Source organism: Aulostomus chinensis, chromosome 9, assembly GCF_037954235.1.
Source record: "Aulostomus chinensis isolate RoL2024-O1b breed Wild chromosome 9, RoL_Achi_v1.0, whole genome shotgun sequence".
NCBI lineage: Eukaryota > Metazoa > Chordata > Actinopteri > Syngnathiformes > Aulostomidae > Aulostomus > Aulostomus chinensis.
Window position 1 is genome coordinate 4,331,259 of NC_141328.1, and position 13,973 is coordinate 4,345,231.

The window sequence follows — 13,973 nt, forward strand, 5'->3', positions numbered from 1 at the left end:
AAAGCATTTCACGTAATCCGCCGCAAGCAAGCGCTTAACAACCCCACAACAAAGTTTCCTGCGTGTTTTGGGTGTTGACGTGTCTTATTGTTATGCTCTATTTATTTGAATTTCATATTGTGGAAGGTTTACGTCACACGCTGAGAACATGCTATGCTATTAGTTAATGTTCTGTTGATGACATCAATTTTAAAAGTGATGCATACAGGTTTTTTTTTTCTTTTTTTGTTGTTGTTGTTGTTGTTTATTTGCTGTGTCATGTTTACCTTTTTCGGTGATCATTCCAATGTTGCATCATGCGATTATTATAAAGAATCAGGTTTTGATGAAAGGTTAACAGCAGCGCGTTATGGAGCTGATATCAAAATCTCGACGACCGTGGTGTTCACCACAGTTTCTCACCGTGCATCCTTCAACATTGTGTGTGGTCTTCATTCTGGAAAAATGTTAAAAAACTGGAATACTCTTTACTCTTAGATATATCTGAAGCCCTCCCTCCTCCCGCCCTTCCTCAGCATCAGATATTGTCCTCTCTTTTTATTTATTGAAAACAAAAAAAAAAGCCTCATGTGTGGTTGTACTGTTTTAATTTCCTTCCAGTTTTTGGCCTTTGAAAACCACTATTGACAACATCCCTTGAATTTGACGAAAAGAAATAGTTCAGGCTGAGTAGTAGAAAACTTACTGTCCTTGTTTGATCACTAGTATGTGAACAATGCCTAATGTCTTGTGTAACAAATAAAATGAATTAAACTATGAATGAAATGATAGAAAAATAAAAAAAGCACATGGCAAACCTGGAAAGATGTTTTTGTGCTTTCATGCATGGATGTGTGTGCTGCGCCTGACATAAATGAATCTGCCCCATCACCTCAGGATGAGTTCCAGGCTGATGAGAGTCCTCTGTGGTTGGTTTGTCGTTTTGGAGCAAGCAGACAGACATTTTGTGGTTGCCATGCAAACAGTAGAACATTGTGTCTCATAGATACAGAATATGCAGCGCAGACCCGATTCAGGGATGGAGAAAGCACAACACTGTTCAGTCTTTATTACTCTTTTTTTTTTCCTGTATATGCTGCTTTAATCTCTAATCTGGCATCTCAATTTTTTTCCTTTCGTTACCACACCTCTTACAGAATATTACGCAATCTCACTCAAAGACCGTGGCGACATGTCATTTTAGCCCAGCAGAGTCCCAGTTCTCGCTTTTGTCAAATAACCAGGGCGTGATAATCGCTGTGACCTGAGATGTGCAGCCGAGGAGCAGCAAGGTGGAGCCGACTCAGCTAGAATTACACATGATCCACCACGTAGCTCTCATACGGATGACCCAGTAGTCTCTCGATTTCCGCCTTGGCCACCACCCAGCACTGGTCTGAGTGGCGTTTAAGCACCGTGTCCTTCAGCATCTTGTCTTGCAAGGTGACTGGCATGTGCTGTGAGCCCCACCTCAGAACCCCCCTGGCTAGAATCCCCTCATCCTGATGAGAACCTCCATCAAGGTGATCCTCCACTGCTGCTACACTCATGTCAGCATGCTGAAACTGGCCTGTGGGAAGTTAGAGACCACAAATGAGACTCGTAGTTTCAGTAAGTGCTGACAGACGTGATGATGATGATGATGATGATGATGACAACGACGAGGAGGAAGAGGAGGAGGATATGAGTTCACCAGAGGTGGAAAGTGATTAAGTTTATAATAATCTGTCGCTGTACTTTAGTAGAGTTCTCTGATATACATCAGTATTTATTTTCCTAACTTTTTTTTACATGTACCCCCTACATATCTATCCATGTATCTATGTATCTCTACTTCCTACTTTAAAAACACACACACTTGTTAATGTAGTTGTCGTGTACTTAAACAGATCAGTTAATAATTTAACTATATTCTATATTTTATTTTATTATACATTAAAAAGTTACGTGCGCAGCCTTACCTAGCAGGCCTTGCGTCGAGGCCGACAGCCCTCGTCCCTGTGTGATGTAGAAACCCAGGTGAGCCATCTGAAGGTAGCTGGGGTGTCTGTAGTGGTGGAACAGAACCAGGAACCCAACATTCTTGGCCATCTCGATCCAGCAGCGTCGATGTTTGTCCACAGCGACTGTCACCCCCTGCCTGGTCACCGATCCGGTTTGATTGGTGGTGAGGATGTCCCGCCCTTCTCCTTCCACCACCACCACGTCCAATGAGATGGTGATCATAATGTCGCCTGAGCTGCTCGTGCTTGCCGAGGAGATGATGAGCTGGTCAAAGTAGGTCCGGGAGCGGTTCTCTAGGCCACGTTTGGAGGGAGCCCCCATTAGGTGGCCATCCACAATGATCCCTGGACGAGAAGAAGTCAGAGAGCCAATAAGAGTCAGATCATCCTCATCGTTTTAAACTGGGTCTTAGCTCTGGATACCTCTCTCTGGGTCCTCCAAGAGTCTGAGAACATCGTTCGCTCGGCCGTCCACTGTGAAACACAGGTTCTGATGCAGCTTTGGTAACTGGACCACAAAATGAGGATCTCCATCAACTGCGAAAGACAAAATTGAGAAAAAAAATACACATATATTGAACTTAATGTTTAATTAATTGAGAAGACATTATAACAAATCTAATTTAGGTTCTGGCCTGACCTGATGAGGAGAAGTGCTTGGCGCTCAGTCTGGACGGAGGTTCTAAAAAGCACAAGACATTCAACTAAAGGACACTCCACCTCACTCCCAAGCACTGAAATCAACCACAGGGACTAGACACGTACTGCAAGCAGTGTCTCTACGATGAAGGAAATAAATACCCCTAATTACGTACCGAACGAGTCTGGCTCTGCAACATCGTCCCCTGGAAATAAGACAGACGCGTGTTTGAGGTCAAGCCATCAAAAGCAGCTGCGGAATGGAACTTTGTATCTCATTTGGATTTAACACTTACAGGTGTCATAGCTGAGATCGTAGTCGTAGTCGTAGGTTGCATCATAGTCTGGGAGAAGAAAGCAAAAAGATGTTAGAAAAGACTTTTAGGAAACATTCGGCCTGGACATTCTCATTTTATAGGAAATGTCAGGATGTAAAGTATTCACTCACCTTTCACCAGGTCAATATCTATATGATGAAAGGAGATTATGTTAGATTACACACTGACGTTTGTACCAGTTCAAACTCAATCATCCTAATACAAGAGAGTAAAGGCACAAGGTGTTACCTTTTCTCTGAATCTGAATGGAAGTGGAGACATCTAGTGGAGAAACAGAGAAGATTCAGGAGTAAAACTGCAGAGACAATAACATACTGTCCAAATATGCTCTAGTATATATCTGGATTTTCCATTTATTTATCCCTTAACATTGTATATCTACAAATATTTTTCAATCTTTTTTTCTACATCCATATTCTACCACCGCACTTAGTAGCTACCAAATATAAAACAAACAAAGAAAGCCCCAATATATAATAAGACAAATGAAACTTTCAAACTTGATCTCTTCTCTCTCATCCAGAGCCCTGCAGTTGCCATGGAGAATGAAGAACCACATCACGTGGCCATGAGATATACGATGTGTGTGTAATCGAAATTACATCTTGTGACCCAAAATTAATCAAAGCATCATATCCCTGACTGATGCTGCTGCTGGAGGAGGCTCCAGACCTGAAGAGGCTCAAGCTGCCACCCGTAGCACCACCTGCTCACGTCCCCGTCTGTCCATCAGTCTCTCCTCCTTCCTCTCTCTCTTTATCTCTTTCCATCAGTCTTTCCTCCTTTCTCTCTCTCTTTATCTCTGTCCCTCTCTTCTCTTCTTTTTCCTTCTGTATGTCTGTCTTCCTCCATTATCTGTCTTCTGCCCCGCCCTCCTGCTCTCTTTCCCCCCAACCGGTCAAAGCAGACATCCATTCCCACTGATCCTGGATCTGCTCCACGTTCCTGCCTCTTAAAAGGAAGGTTTTTGTGGCCGCTGCTGCAGGATGTGCTTGCTTTCATATCATTGAAGGAGTGTGGTTCTAGACCTGCTCCACTTGTAAAGCGTCATGAGATTTTTTTGTGATTTGGTGCAATACAAATAAAACTGACTTGACTTGACTTTATCTTGCCACTCCAAATCAATTAAATTGTGGGAACAGCTTATATACTATGGCCCCAATAGTTTGTTGTCATTATGGTCACAGCTTTCAGATGTTGTGGTCATATCATAGTTCACATGCTACAATGAATGGTAAATAAACTCAGTAAAAGAAAGGCCAAGTATATTAGAACCCACCCAGAAGCCCTGCTGCCTCCCAAAGTCTCGAGCCGTCCGTCACACCAGGCATGGGTGCAAAGGTCGCCGACACCAGGGTGGCGATGCGCTGGTCCAAGTCCACGGCCAAGTTTGTGTCGCTGCCTTCTAAATCTGGAGCTGGGGCCGGGGTGGGAGGGGTGAGTATGGACATGAGCCGGGGAACAGGCGTGGTGAGTTCAGGCTGAGGAACATCTGTAGCAGATGTGCTGCTGGTCTCCACCTCTGGCACCTTGACAGGTGGGGCAGCTGGTCTCCCTGCACTGGAGTGTGGGGTGGGGGGTCTCTCGGGTGGGGGCGCAGGGACAGTTCTGACTGAAGTGGGAGGCGGCGTGGTGCTGGTGGTGAATGTTAGCACTGTGGTAGTTGTTGTTGAGGGAGGGATTGTTTTCATAGAGTTGGGCTGGGGGTAGGAGACTTTTCCAGGTGCAGGGGGTGGCGCTGTCTTTAGAGAGTTAAGCAGGGAGGGGGATAGCCTCCCAGCGTGAGGGAAAGATACAGTTTTAGAATCATTTCGTGTAGGAGTGGGCTTTCTACCAGAGAATGGTGCTGGAGGGGTTCTGGTGGAGCTGGGACCTGAGGTGGTGGTGGTCTTTTTGGATGACGATAGCACAGTTTTTAGTGTGGAAAGCGGTAAAGAAGGTTTTTTAGGTTGTGGTGTGTTTACAGAGTGTCTGGGAGGTGGTTGAGGAGGGTCTGGTTTGGCTTTGTTAGGCCTGGAATTAGAGGGTGAGTTAGACTTCTTTCCAGTGCCGGCAGCTGATATTTTGGTCATAGCGGTGGTCGTTGCTGTTGTGGTTATTGTTGCTGTGACAGCAGGTTTTGTAGTGGCTGGAGTTGGAGCTGCTTCATCTGCGTCTGGCTTCACCACAACTAAAGATGTGACTGGTGTGACAAAGTTGTACTTGAGGGAGAGGTTGGTGGCCTTGTCTGCCAGTAACCTCTGGGTGGAGGGGTCCGTTGTGTTCAGTTTGGCCAGTAGCAGCTCTTTGATGGTGAAATAAGCCCAGAGACGATGCACGAAGCTGGAGATTCCCTCTACACCCCCTGAACAGTCGAGTAAATCGGTCTCATTCCCTGTTGCATGTGAAATCAGCACATCATTCTCCAACTTGACATGCTGCTTCAAGTCAGTGGCAGACACTGACACCTTTAAGTCCTTGACCCCTGGTTTAACTCTCCCAGCCACCACCAATTCAGATCCTTGGAAATAGTTTGGGAACAAGGAGCGGGTGACATCGAATGCCTGATCGTCCAGGTAGGACAGCTGGATGTCCGATAGCAAAGGGCTGGCTACTTCATCGTAGAAGCCCTTCAGCTGCAAGGCTGCGTCTGCATCCTCGTACACCATCCGAGCTACGCCTCGGTTATCCAGCGCCAGGCGTTTCAGAAGGAGGAAGTCTGCGTCATCTCCAAAGGCGAGGCCAAACAGAGAAGCTGAGCCAAGAGCCCTCTTGGCATTATTAAGGATGGTGTCACCTGCTGTTACTCCAATAGTTGCCTCCCCATCAGTTAGGAAAAGCACCAGAGGGACACGGCGGGATGAGATGTGGTTGGAAGAGCCTGAGGACGATGGGTTGACGAGTTGCGCGGCGGAAAGGAGAGCTGCATTGATGTTGGTCCCTAAGACAAGAGCGGAAACCATCAGTGTTGGAATAGGGAAGCTGAAACAAAGATTCATGATAAAAGTTGACTCACATCCCTCTGCAATAATCCTCCTCACAAAGTCTTTAGCCTCTTGTACATTCTGACGAGTTGCCCGCACCGTCCGTCCTTTCCTCCAAGTGTGAACTTTATCTGAGAATGTGATGATATTGAAGTGGTCTCCCTCTCTAAGGTCTCCAAGGATGGTGCTCATAGCCTGCTTTGTCTACTGACAGGAACGATTAGAATTATTGTCAGAAAACATATCACTAATTATTTCATGTTTTACTTGACCCAAAAAGTTTACTTTGCCTTTACTCTTACTTTCCCCCTGCTGTATTTCCTCATAACCTCAGAATGCAGAAAAGGTCAACCATTTATTTTTCCTTTACAGCAAATGGAAACTGACTACTAACAACAGAAAAACTGTCAAAATGTCCAGTGCAGAGCTAAAAAACAAATAAACTTGAACAGTTTTGATTCGGCGCAACTGAAAAAAAGCGTTGCCAGCTGGGAACGGAATCCGTTCACATTCGCACGAAACCAGAAGTGGACGGGTAGTTAGCAGTTAACCTGCATTAGCTGTAAGCTAAAAATGTGTGGCTAGCATTCTCTGCATTCAGGGGTCACAGAGAGGTCGATGCAGGAGGCAATAAAACACCTTTGTGAGTTCAAGACACATTCATCGTAAGCACTTGAAAGAAAAATCGCATGTTTTTTTCTGTGATGCAGGGCATTAAGCTTTCAAGGACTTTTTGTGTGTTTGCCCACTTTACCTGCTTTATTTTGGTGCCTATCATAGAACCGCTGACATCAATGACAAATATAACATCCTTAGGGACTACAGGAAGTCCCCTGGGTGCAAAGTAATGCACAAAGTAGCCGTCAAACACCTAGGAGAGGGTGGGAGGACAACATTTAATCGTGACAAACACTTTTTTCGTGCTATATTGGACCTTCCAGGAGGTGAAAGATGTTGCTGACCTGGACGTCACCCATCAGGTCTTTGAGGTCCACGTCATACTGAATGACAAAGTCTGCGTTCAGACCCTTGGGAGAGATGCTGTTCTGCTGCTTGAGAGTGGGACTGTAGCGAACTTTAGCGCAGCAAGCACTCCGTTCCACCTGCGCCGACACAGCGGCGTCACCTCCATCACCTGGAGGAGCACCATCAGTTCAGTCTGTGTAGTATTTAACTGTGAATGTTTTCTTCCTTCTCACTGATGTGTACATCCCCTTGTCTGTTAAAATGGTGAGCGTGTGTGACATCATCAACTTTTAACCATGGTCCAAACCAGTCAGACGCTCCATAGACTTCAGTCACGTATTCAGACTAGACAATCATTTCGTCTTTCCTAACTGATCGTTTCACTTCTAACAAGTCATTTCCTGCAGGGCTCAGTTGTTTTTCTGATTCTGAATGTTGTGGGTGCTGGCTAACAATTTTCTTCTGTGAGAAGTCTGAGGGGACCAGTTTTGCTAATGTAAGAATTAGCCTGCAGACTCCAACAGGTCAGGTGATGGTTGCCATCAGAGCTTCACCACTAGATGTCAATAGAGCACATTAATGCTTCACAAAGATAAACGCGACACGCCTTTCTTACCTTGAGCCGCGTTGGACAGCAGTCTGCTTGTCCTAAGTGGAAGCACCTTGATGAAACTGATGCCCGTCTTCTCTGTTACTCTGACCTCTACTGTGAGGTTCTGGACCGGTTGTCCGGGCCTCAGACCCACACTGAGCTCATATCGGCCCAGTCGACGGAGCAGCAGCTCCTCGTATGACAAAGAGAAGGACATCTGAGCTCCCGACGGTACACTCACGGCCACACGAAACTTCTCAATCTCCCTCTCCCTTGAGTAGAGAAGACAAGCTCACCATGAATTGAATGTCAAACTGTGTTAGTGTTCCAAAACAAATAATATTTTCAAAGCAAATTCTGAGGTTGGTAATAAAAAAAAAAGAGGCTAATATTGGAACTGACTTGGTAGCGACAAGTCCAGCTGTTTTTCCTTGCTTCTTAGCAGCGTCGTAAATTTTCCTGGCAGCGGCTCGTTCCTTCACCTGGGCCACGTACACTTTGCCTTTGGAGGTGCTGATGGGACGGAGGAAAGAGGAGGAAGAAACAGCTCTATGTGTGACTCACTGTAGCCAGACTATATAGTTGGGTTGTCAAGCACGCGGTTCTTATTTTGTCCCTTGTTTTTCCACAGCAATCACAAATCTGCCTCACAAACACACATCACTTGGTCGTTTACAGGAGGTACATGTGAGAGGGAGGTGCGGGTCGTTAACAGGCTAAGTGAAAAACAGTAATTTCCCTCTAAAAACAGGATTTATGACATGAGATCTTGCAGGGTGATGACGATCGGAGGGAGTGCCGCCAGCAAAATCCCAAACGAAACTAACGCTCAAAAGCGTGATCCAACTCGCACAGTGTACTTCCTAGTTTCGGTGACCACTGATGTCACATGACAAGGTGCTAAAATAAGGTCAAATCCTATTGAACAAATATATCCAAAGAGAGAAAACTTCAAGGCCTAACTAAAATAAACCCCAAGGCATGAAACGGCTCTTGTTTGAGAGCAGATTGGCATGAGAAGGCAGAGTGGAAAATGGAGGCGCTTGTATTTATATGTGTGGCTGGCTGAGGGTTAAAGGAATGGCTGTACATCAGTGACCTACACAGAGAACACAGCGCTCTAAGTTTCAGTCAGAAATGCCACACAACTAACGCAATACATTTGCCACGAGGTTTTTCCCCTCTGGGTATTCGGTGATGTGCAGACGGCTGTGTGGAGTCCGAGTGTGTAAGAAAACATGCATAGGTGTGTTTCTGAGAGTGACAGAGAAAGAAAGATGTGAAAGTTTATGCTTGTACAAGTTCCAGGCTCACACATGCTTAAAAAATCCACGCGCACCTCCAGTACGAAGGCATGTGGATGCCGGCGTGCGCGCGCGTGTGTGAGCGTATCTAAACTGGCAGGGTGCCTCGGTAAACTGTGCAGGGTAGAGAAGGGGGACTGGGCAAACTGTCATTTTCTCTATTAACTTTCTGACTTCCCTTTACAAAGCCTGGTATTCATCTGGCCTCAGGTTCCCCTCCTCCTGACCTGCTTCCGCTCCCAAATCCAGCTCCGTGATTGCTGTTTGGTCTGCCATGTTGACTTATTTGTTTTGTTTATATTTAGCATTTTTAAATGAGCGTGGTTACCAACCCTCTTAGTAACCAAATCATGCACCTTCTCTTAGTCACTTACATAATTCCTCGATTTCCGGATTTTTGCCTATTCAAGTCATAAAAACAAATGTGTTTTCACCAAACGCGGTGGTAGTTGAACTTGTGACCCTCTGACGGAAACTCAGATTTTCGCCACGGTTCCCTTGACCGACAGCCCTTGGGATTGTCACACTGGATTTTTGATTATTGAAGTAAATAAACTCGGTGGAAAACAAAAGTTTATGAGACTTACATAGTTTGTTTTACAAGATAACCTCAACAAATGAACAGCACTTTTAGGATTTTTGAGGCAACTGCGGTCAGTTTTTTACAAGAGGTTCTTATTAAGTTAATTTGAACCAGGACATTTAACTGGAAACTCCTTTCCAAAGTCCCACTGACTTTGAAATGAGGGAACTGGACGTTGCACAATGCTTTCTTATTTCTGTGTTTTAGGACTCATTCCTGCACCATTCTAGTATGAACTGAAGGAACGGGCTGCCTGGGGAAACATTTGTGGGAAAATACTGTATTGAGTTACTGCTAATGTAAGCTGAATATTTCTGCCTCTTCACACTAAAAGTATTGAACTGTCGAAACACAAGTGGACTTTTATGACGAAAAAGGACATTTGTCATTTGTTTTTCAGCAAACTATCAGCTATTTATCCAAAATGTGTCCATTAAAACGAGACTGGAATCTTTTGGATCTGCTGGAAATGGAGAGCAGCCGCAGTGGGACGGCTCTCTCACGGCGTGCTATCAAAGGTGGATAAACTATATAATGTAGGACACATCAGATTTCCTGAGACAAATTCGAAACATGTTGTGAAACAGATGTTAGCATTTAATTATTCAAGACGCAGCGCAAAAACGTGAACAATAACACCGGTTATGCTGAGGGGGGCTGATAACTGCTGCGTTCCCTTGTTTTTTTTTATTCCGTGAAATGTGAACAAATATCATCCAAACCCAGAGAAGATGAAAGGTGGTTGCATCACCTGACTTTCATGTTAGACATACAGGGAGTTGAAAGGGAGACACACACAGATGCAGAGGCGCAGGAGGCGGCGATGTGTCGCTGATGAAAGTGACTCACATGGTGAAGTTGGAGATGAAAGCGGACGAGGGCAGGTCCACCTCAAAGGCGGCCTCTTTGGTGATGGCCAGCTGGTTCCATATCGAGCTCTGGACTGTGGTCACAGCGTAGCGCGACACCACTGAACACCTCACGTGGTAGTCCGTCACCTTCAGCTAGCAACACACCGCACTCATGTTAAAATCACTTTAAAAATTCATTCAGCAAACGAGAAAGCGCACCGTTGCTCTGAGGAATATCACCCTAATCACCTCAGACTGGCTCGGTATGCTGACAGCTTAGCTTCCCCAGCTGAATAAAACTTATTATTATCTATCTACCATGTTCATCACTGTGATTTCATGTAATATATGCACTGATGTGATTCAACAAACCGGTGTGTCGATGAACAGCAGCTATGATTGCTGAATTGAAGTAACACATTACCCAAAAATGATCATTTATGTATTAATCACCATTGCTAGACTTCGATTCATAAAGATTTTTTTTCCACGCTGCATGAATTCTTGGTGAATCAGGGATCAAGAAAATGCCGGTCTCATATTTGTTGCTGGAAGCTAATGGAGACCGAAGGTTTAAAATCAGCAAAACTACACAAAATGTCCTTTTGTAAACTCTCAAACATATCGTAAAGTATAATCTCAGTCTTACTTATCCAGTCAGACGCAAACTACTTCACAAACACTTTGAAAAAAAAAGAAAAAAGAGTTGCAGTTCCACACTTTACGGCGTGAGCACCACCGCGCTCGTGTGTTTGGACTGAGCTCGCACGTTCAGTCAATCCCTGCTGGTTCACGGGGCAGGACTCTGTTACTCTGAAGTAATGTTGGATACATGGCATCAGCTAATATCTGTTACTGTCGATGAAGTACTGATCCTATCGTCGGATCAAGAAGACCAGGATTATAATAGACAACATGTTTGAGAGTTTATTAACAGGTATTTTACATAGGTTTGTTGATGTTAGTCTTCGGTATCCAGAAGCTTCCAGCAACAAGTGACTTGTTTCTTTTTCAGTCGATTGACCAAGACCTCATTCATTGCCAGTGTATGTGGCTACCGTGAGTGTCTGTCACAGTGACCTTGACCTTTGACCACCAAAAGCTTTGCAGCTCATCCTCCAGTCCCAGTGGAAATTAGAGAAATATCCTGCTAATGAAAGAGTGGAAAACACAATGGCTCTTGCCTACAGCTGTCGCCGGCTCGGAGGCATCACTCATGAGCTCCAGATATCTGATGAGTACATATATTTTCAGGGGGAGTGTGGCTTTAAACTGTACACTAAGGCACAATAAAAAAAACATACTCATAAAGCTCATGTTTTTCTTTCTTCTCCAAATCAAGGTTTGCACCAGCATCGCTCTGACAAGTCGATAACACAACACAAAGCAGTTCCCTGCATGGTGTCTCTGGCCTCCTCTTATTTACTTGGCTAAAGCCGGCGCCTGCTGAGCCCAATCTGGTCAGTGCTGGCCACATTACTGAGGGATGAGGCGACAGGCATGAAGCCACATCAGCCCCTCGGCTTGCTGGTATTTAGGAAGGCTGCGGTTTGTGCTATACAGATAGAACTACTGTATGTTTGTGGAGCTGCTGCCGAGGTAACGCTGCTGCAAAGTCCAGACAAACAACAGTGGAGCTACTGACGATGCTCCGGGAGCTGCAGCAGGTTCGTCTTGCTTAGTTAATGCTGTATGACACATGTTCAACACTTTTTATTTTTCTTTGAGGATGTTGGTTCCATATTTCTGCAGTCATGTATAAATGCATGTGCAGATCTAATGAAAAATCTTCAACGTGTGGATCAAGACAGCGATGAGCCTAATTTTTGGTGACATAGAGACTTCCAATAACTGAATTAAAATTAGCAATACAAACACACAAGCTTACCACTGGCTTTGTTGGTCTGCCTTGACGCTTTATTCTCTGAAAAAGAAACGAGGAATTATGTCAATCAGGGGCTGTAACGACACTGATGGGTGACTTCATCCTGCAGATGACATGTCCCAGCACCAGGGCTCGTCCAAAATGTCTGCTTTTTGAAGTCATCCCAACCATCTGTCCATGTGAGGGTTTTGTGTCAAAGTAGTTTGAATCAAAGTCATTCATGAATGGAAGGGAAGTGGAACTGGAAATAAATGCTCTCACTGTACACAAGGAGGTGAGGGAGCACACTTGGGTTTCAAATGTTAATCTGGCACGCCAGTCATTGCTGTGTCAATACATTACCACATATCCTGGACCTTGCAGGGAATTTAATACAAACAAATACATTAAAGAGTGGAAACTGTGTGGGAAACATAAAGATTCCATGCTTAATACAACAACTAATACTATATGAAGCAGAGGGTCTGGTCTGGTGGAGCTGGATGCGTACAAAGCAGCGCTGCAGTTATTCTTATTTGATTATTTGAATACAAACTCAAACGTTTTATTAATAATCGTTCACTGCAGAGCCCTGGAGTGGCCACTGGAGGGAAAATAGCACGTTTTATGACCATGAAATGAGAGATTTCAGGCAAATGTCAATAATTTACCCCTAAATGTAATCAATAAGTGTCCATGATGAGATACAACTTGTTCCCTCTATTCTTGTATTTTGAGGCAATTAGATACAAACTACTTCTACTTCTACTACTACTAATAATATTGATGATAATAATAATAATAATAATAATAATAATAATAATAATAATAATAATAATAATGATAAAATAATGTGTCCCTTGGCTTTGCTTGATTTAGGGGAACAAGATATATGTTTTGTGAAGAAAAAAAATCGAATTTAGGGAGGAAGTCATATCTTCAAATATCTAACTTGAGGCCACAATTTATATCTTGTGGCCACAGATTAACAATATTACAGAATGAGTTTTATCTTGTGGCAAAACTGGATCGAACTGAGGGAACAAGTTACGTCTCATGGACTTAAAATAAGAACATTTAGGGAGCAAGTGACATCTTGTGGCCACTGATTCAATAAATTGAGGGAACAAGATATATCTTGCAGGCCAAAAATAGCTACATGGAGGGAACAAGTTTTATTCTGAGGTCACGAGCTCCCTCTCTCTGTCTTTGCGGTATGTTAACGGTTTATTTGCCCTTTTTTTTTTTAGACACTTTTGACGCAGGAGTGAGAAAATATCCTCACCTGTAGAAGAATCTTCTCTCCAAGGCGCGCTGCATAATCCCCTGATAATCCCTCTTGCGCATAAAAAGTGAAGAAAACTAGAATGCACTGGGTTAGGAAGCGCATCATGTCCGCGATGATGCAGTTTAAAGGTTCCAAAGTTGAGTTTTCTCGGTGTCAGCGGGACTGAAGCAGCTCGTACAGCAGGACGCGGCGCGCACTCACATCTTACACAAGTTCTTTTTGCACGGGGCAGTCGGTCCCCTCCCTCAGCCTGATTCAAACGGCTCCAGCGCGGAGTTAATAACACACCTATATGTTCTGATAAGAGTTGAACATCCGTGAAATGTTGGAAAAAACTCGGTGAGGGAAAAAAACCAAAAAAAACAACAACAAAAAAACGAGGTGAAGGTCAGTGAGAGAGTTGCGTGCGTCGCGCTGGGTCGTGGTCAGCAGCTCTCTGCTTGAATTCACGCATACTGGAAATTTCGCGGAGTGCTGCCACTGAGGTCCACGAGGGAAATGAAGGATTACGAACCCCTGCTCAACTTCTAGGGGGAAAATACCCCGCTACCAAAACACATTCCCTCCCCCCCTCCTCCTCTCCTCACTGTGGGAGTGCTGCAC

At 44.5% G+C, this 13,973-nt stretch overlaps 1 protein-coding gene across 1 annotated transcript; it reads right to left on the reverse strand.

Annotated features, from left to right (window-relative positions):
* Positions 1-524: 524 nt before the first annotated feature.
* Positions 525-13,880, reverse strand: itih6 (inter-alpha-trypsin inhibitor heavy chain family member 6). Its single transcript, XM_086213223.1, has 17 exons — positions 13,368-13,880; positions 12,107-12,142; positions 10,217-10,371; positions 7,883-7,993; positions 7,505-7,752; positions 6,885-7,057; positions 6,677-6,793; positions 5,955-6,126; positions 4,239-5,879; positions 3,188-3,220; positions 3,070-3,087; positions 2,918-2,965; positions 2,798-2,827; positions 2,623-2,664; positions 2,406-2,519; positions 1,941-2,327; positions 525-1,549 (listed from the first exon to the last, which is right to left on the reverse strand). Exons 1-17 carry the CDS (start codon positions 13,473-13,475, stop codon positions 1,293-1,295), a joined length of 3,690 nt encoding a protein of 1,229 aa, XP_086069349.1. The 5' UTR covers positions 13,476-13,880; the 3' UTR covers positions 525-1,292.
* Between the last annotated feature and the right edge of the window lie 93 nt (positions 13,881-13,973).

Coding starts and splice junctions, on each gene's coding strand:
- itih6 (XM_086213223.1), bottom strand. CDS start 13,475: ATGATGCGCTTCCTAACCCAGTGCATTCTAGTTTTCTTCACTTTTTAT. Junction 3,221..4,238: donor GGAGGCAGCAGGGCTTCTGG/GTGGGTTCTAAT, acceptor TTTCTCCACTAG/ATGTCTCCACTTCCATTCAG. Junction 2,328..2,405: donor CTTGGAGGACCCAGAGAGAG/GTATCCAGAGCT, acceptor CTTCTCGTCCAG/GGATCATTGTGGATGGCCAC.